Source organism: Oncorhynchus mykiss, chromosome 16, assembly GCF_013265735.2.
Source record: "Oncorhynchus mykiss isolate Arlee chromosome 16, USDA_OmykA_1.1, whole genome shotgun sequence".
Taxonomy (NCBI): Eukaryota; Metazoa; Chordata; class Actinopteri; order Salmoniformes; family Salmonidae; genus Oncorhynchus; species Oncorhynchus mykiss.
Genome location: NC_048580.1, coordinates 65,623,008 through 65,629,007, shown reverse-complemented (window position 1 = coordinate 65,629,007; position 6,000 = coordinate 65,623,008). Strand labels below are relative to the sequence as shown.

Sequence of the window (6,000 nt, the reverse complement as noted above, 5' to 3'; positions counted from 1 at the left end):
TAGTACATTTAATTACACTTACTTTGAACTTTTACTCAAGTAGTATTTTACTGGGTGACTTTCACTTTTACTTGAGTCATTTTCTATGAAGGTATCTTTACTGTTACTCATCTATGACAACTGAGTACCTTTTCCACCCCTGCTACTCACCCTGCTAAGTAAACACTTCTAAGGTAGCTAAGATAAATATGACTAAACTAGAAAAAAGTAATTTCCCAAAGAAAATGATTATACATCAAGGGTGGTTAAGTTTTAAACCTGTAAAACTACACCTTTCACTGCAGCTATCTGGTGTATGTCACAAAATATTTATTCATTATTATTTTTTATGTAATTTTTAAGTACCCATGTATTTGATATCTGGTCATAGGATAGACAGGGGAGGTGACATGCCATTTCAGATGTTCATTATGTAAAAAGCCCTGTCAGTTGACAGACATCTGTCTGGGAAGGTTTCACTTCTTCATTTCTGAATTGTGTTACATAAGTCCTGGTACTTAACTACTGTCTTTTTACATCTGGTCTGTCATTCAAGGCTTTTCTCTCTCCATGCTTTATTTGAAGGAAAGGTTGGCAGAAACTTGTTTTGGAATAAAGCATCGGCCTATTCCATTCGAAACAACATCACGTTTCATTATAATTGACCTCCAGTGGGTTATTGAGGCCCAAAACCTCCCACGGTGAGTGTAATTCTCAGTTCTAATATGCCAATTAATATCTGTGCAAGGCCATGAAAACTTTACATTGAAGTGAATACTCATAATTTGAATAATATTATTAATGTACCAGGATTTACTGTTTTATACTGGTTGTCTCATGATTGTACTGAATTTGCAGTTGTGTGGTCATTTGCATACCCACAGTTAGCATTTGGAACCCATTTTGACAAGGCGTGGACCTGTTTTTAACATTGCCCATAGCTGGGACTTGCTGGGATCAACTTTCATTGTATGTACTTCTGTGCAGTTATAATTTGACTTTTAAATCAGATATATTTTGTGGTACGAATGTTTATTTCTCTCTGTCCAGGTCATGCAGGGATATGGAGTTCTCCTCTGCTTATGTCTACTACCACCAGCTGTTAGGACGACCAATCCCAAGTTCTTCCCTTGCGACAGCAACGCAGACTCCAGTGTGGTGAACTGCTCTCGGAGGGCGCTCACCCGCATCCCAGTGATCTGCTCAGCCTCTGTCCTTTCACTTGACCTGAGTTATACCGGGATTCAGCAGGTAGGGAAGGACGCATTCTCTGGGGTTCCAAACCTCCAGAAACTGAGCATGACAAGGAACTGTCTCCCTAGTCATATGAGGGCCCTGGGGTCTCCCTCATGCCATGTTGAGATCCACAAGGATGCCTTCATGTGTCTTAAGAACCTCAGCACTCTCCTACTGGAAGGAAACAGCCTCACTTCTCCCCTCCCCAGACTACCTGACAGCCTGGAAGTCCTTAATCTGGAGTCTAACCACCTTTACAACATAACCCAGCCCCTCGGCACACCAAATCTCAAGCAGCTGCTACTCACCATGAACTGCTACTATGGTAACCCCTGCAACCAGTCCTTCCACATTGACGAGGCAGTCTTCAGGGAGCTTACCCAGCTGCAAACCCTTACCCTGGGTTTTAACAATGTAACATCCATCCCTCCGGGAATGCCTCCCTCTCTGAAGAGTCTGGATCTGAATGAGAATAAAATTTCTGTGTTGGATGAGTGGGCATTTGCCAATCTGACCCAGCTCTGTAAACTCAACCTGGGTTGGAACTGCCAGCGCTGTGACCATGCTGCTCAGCCCTGCTTCCCCTGCTTCAACAACACCCCACTTGACATCAACCCACATGCGTTTTACGCCCAGAACAACTCTCTCAAATTCCTCAGCCTGAGGGGAAACTCCCTCCGCAACATCCCAGAGGGCCTCTTCAGTCCCCTGGTACACCTAGAGAGATTGGACCTATCGGACAACCTACTGGCCATTGCCATACGCACCGGTACCTTCTTCATAGAGCTGAAGAGGCTCACTTGGATCAGCCTCATCTACAACTATGAGCCGATGACGACCTTCAAGGAGCTGGTGCTGTCTCCCAACGTGACCCAGATGTCTGGCCTGAAAACACTTCTCCTCAGTGGGAACTTCTTCCATATGGTCTCAGAGGAAAGTGTGGCGGTTCTGGCCAAGTTCCGTTGGCTGGAGGTTCTGGAGCTGCGGATGAACTTCATCAGGTCCTGTAATCTGAGTGCCCTGGCCCAGCTACCAGCCCTGGTGAGGGTCGACCTTTCCCAGAACATGCTGGAATTTCTCCCATCCTTCTCTACTCAGTCCAACGTGTGTAAGTCCTTTAAGAGCTTTCAGAACCAGAACCGGTATGCCACAGTGGAACTTCAGAACCCACCCATGTTGCTCAGTGACAGGAAGGCTGTCCCAGATGAGCCCTGGCATCATCCAGGTCCAGTAGTCACTGCAGCCGAGCCAGGGCCAAACACGTTGGCGATACTGGAGGATGAGTGCACTCAAAACCCAACTATACTTTCCTTCAAAAATAATCTCTGCAATGGTGCCATGTCTTTTGACCTTTCCCAAAACAACATCCTCACCCTCAATAGCAGTTTGTTCCTAGGTATGGAGAAGGCAGTCTGTTTGGACCTCTCTTACAACTACATGAGCCAGAGCTTAAACGGCAAACAGTTTCTCCACCTGGACAACCTGGCGTACCTTAGCATGGCCCACAACAGGATAGATCTGTACTATGGAGATGCCTTCAAGGAGCTCAGTGCCACTCTGAAGACTTTGGACCTCAGCAACAATGAGTTTCACTTCCTAATGAGAGGCATGGGCCATCGCTTTGAGTTCATCAAGAACCTCCCCAATCTGGAGGCGTTAAGTCTGTCTGACAACAGCATTGGGATGCGGATAGATCATACACTGTACAGTGACTCCCTCAGGTACCTGTATTTCTCCGGGAACAACCTGGACATCATGTGGGACACTAGAAGCAACGACTACATCACCTTCTTCCAGAACCTGACCAATCTTATCTACCTAGATATCTCCAGGAACCAGCTGAGGTCTCTTTCACCAGCAGCCTTCTGTAACCTGCCTGTCAGCCTCAAGGTGCTCCGGGTCAGCAACAACAAACTGAACTATTTCCCCTGGGAGAACATCACAGCACTCGGCCAACTATGCCACCTTAACCTTAGTGTTAATTATCTGTCTGAACTTCCCGACAAAGTCATACCTTTTCAGGCAAACTTGACCCTTCTGGACCTTAGTCACAACCAGATCAGCTTTCTCCCCGAAGACTTTTTCAGCCAAGCATTGGCATTGCGTTTTCTCTACCTCAACCACAACAAACTCAAGCTGTTGGATCGGCAGTCCCTCCCTGCCCCACTGAGGAACGGCAGTGCCCTCCAGTTGCTCACTCTGCATGCCAACCCCTTTGACTGCTCCTGCGACACTTCCTGGTTTGCAGACTTCCTGCGTGCCAGCCAGGTGGAGATCCTCCTTCTTACCACTGGCGTACACTGTGGTTTCCCCGAGTCGCAGCAAGGGGCTAGTGTTTTGTCTATGGACCCCCGCTCCTGCCAGGAAATTTATGGCAGCCTGGCCTTCCTCTCTATTACCTTCCTGACTCTGGTGTTCACTGCCTTACCCCTACTCAGGCACCTCTACGGCTGGGATGTCTGGTATTGCTTCCAGGTACTTCTACAAATCAATGTTGTGTTGTATTCCCTCCCTGGTAGTTAATTGATCAAGTAATGTCATTGATTTACCAGATAGTTCACTAACATGATTTCCCAGTGCACGATCAGTCCCTGATTAGAAGACCTTAATTGAATGGCCCAGCTGTAAATCAATGTTGTGTTTATGTGTCCATATGTTGAATATCTACATTACACTATTTTGTAACAAACAGGTGCTGTGGGCAGGACACAAGGGCTATTCCCAACTGCCTGGGGCAAACTTCCAGAGTCAGTATGATGCCTTTGTGGTCTTCGACACGGGCAACCACGCAGTGAGAGACTGGGTCTACAATGAGCTGCTGGTCCACCTGGAGAACGTGGGGCGGAGGAGGTTCTGTCTCTGCCTGGAGGAGAGAGATTGGGTTCCAGGTCTGTCCTGCATCGAGAATCTTCACAGTGCTGTCTATAGCAGCATGAAGACCGTGTTTGTGCTGACGAGCGGGGCAAGCGGCGAGGGAGGAAGGGTTAGCATAGTAAATGGGGTGACTCGCCAGGCCTTCTACATGGTGCAGCAGAGGCTGCTGGATGAAAAGGTCAGACTTGCAATGCGTTTGTGTGTCATTTGGAGCTCCAGTGTTTAATTGCTATAATGTAATTACTTCACCACTACGGCCTATTTATTGCCTTACCTCCCTAATCTTACCTCATTTGCACACACTGTATGTATAGATTTTTTTCTATTGTGTAATTGACTGTAAGTTTGTTTATTCCATGTGTAACTCTGTGTTGTTGTTTGTGTCGCACAAACCGCCATAAAAAAAGCCAGACTATGGTTTGCATCTGCACATGGGGACAAAGATGGTACTTTTTTGAGAAATGTCCTCTGGTCTGATGTAACAGAAATAGAACTGCTTGGTCATAATGACCATCGTTATGTTTGGAGGAAAAAGGGTGAGGCTTGCAAGCCGAAGAACACCATTAAAAACCGTGAAGCACGGGAGTGGCAGCATCATGTTGTGGGTGTGCTTTGCTGCAGGAGGGACTAGTGCACTTCACAAAATAGATGGCATCATGAGGTAGGGAAATTTGGTGGATATATTTAAGCAACATCTCAAGACATCAGTCAGGAAGTTAAAGCTTGGTCGCAAATGGGTCTTCCATATTGACAATGACCCCAAGCATACTTCCAAAGTTGTGGCAAAATGGCTTAAGGACAACAAAATCAAGGTATTGGAGTGGCCATCACAAAGCCCTGACCTCAATCCTATGGAAAATGTGTGGGAAGACCTGAAAAAGAATTTTCGAGCAAGGAGGCCTACAAACCTGACTCAGTTACACCAGCTCTGTCAGGAGGAATGGGCCTAAATTCACCCAACTTATTGTGGGAAGCTTGTGGAAGGCTACTTGAAACGTTTGACCCAAGTTAAACAATTTATAGGCAGTGCTACCAAATACTAATTGAGTGTATGTAAACTTCTGACCCACTGGGAATGTGATGAAATAAATAAATCATTCTCTCTACTATTCTGACATTTCACATTCTTAAAATAAATGGATGATCCTAACTGACCTAAGACAGGGAATTTTTACTAGGATTAAATGTCAGGAATTTTGAAAAACTGAGTTGAAATGTATTTAGCTAAGGTGTATTTAAACTTCCGACTTCAACTGTACGTAGGCTACATTCAGGTAATACCTTCATAATGAAGCAAACAACAACAACAGGCAACATCCCTACCACTCACTCAGTCCGTCTAATCTGTTACTTTATGTGCAGGTGGACGTGGCGGTGTTGGTTCTGCTGGACGAGGTGTTTCCCAAGCTGAAATACCTGCAGCTGAGGAAGAGGCTCTGCAGGAAGTCTGTTCTGTCCTGGCCCAGGAACCCTCAGGCCCAGCCACTGTTCTGGAACCACATGAAGACAGCGCTGGCCTCCGACAACATCCGCTCCTACGACAGCAACGTCAACGAGAGCTTCATATAGGTGGGTCGATCCACAAACAGAGTGCCTTTTATGTCGTTGTGACATTGTCTGTAAATGTTGATAGAATACTCAATGAAAGAGTTGGATAACATGCAGTACATCTATAACTACACTAAACCATGTTAGAAATTCCAATACTAGTGTGTTTTCATTCAAATAAAATCCCCATTTTGGCATGTACCACGTTATGTTTGTGGGACTTCTATGAATATTTTCACCCACTTCACCCCAAAATGTGCCCAGGTTTTTACCATCCCTGTAAGGTAATGTGTTGCTCATTTCGGAAGATGATCATTTAATTCATGTGATTGGAGATTCATTTACATTTGTCCCTCGTGTTTA

General features: G+C 45.6%; 1 protein-coding gene across 1 annotated transcript; it reads left to right on the top strand.

Annotated features, from left to right (window-relative positions):
- Nucleotides 1-514: 514 nt before the first annotated feature.
- On the top strand, nt 515-5,833 carry tlr9 (toll-like receptor 9). The gene is given in 4 exon segments (NM_001129991.2): nt 515-680; nt 1,030-3,690; nt 3,908-4,267; nt 5,452-5,833. Coding segments are annotated over 3 exon segments (3,225 nt in total). The 5' UTR covers nt 515-680; nt 1,030-1,032; the 3' UTR covers nt 5,659-5,833.
- Nucleotides 5,834-6,000: the final 167 nt, after the last annotated feature.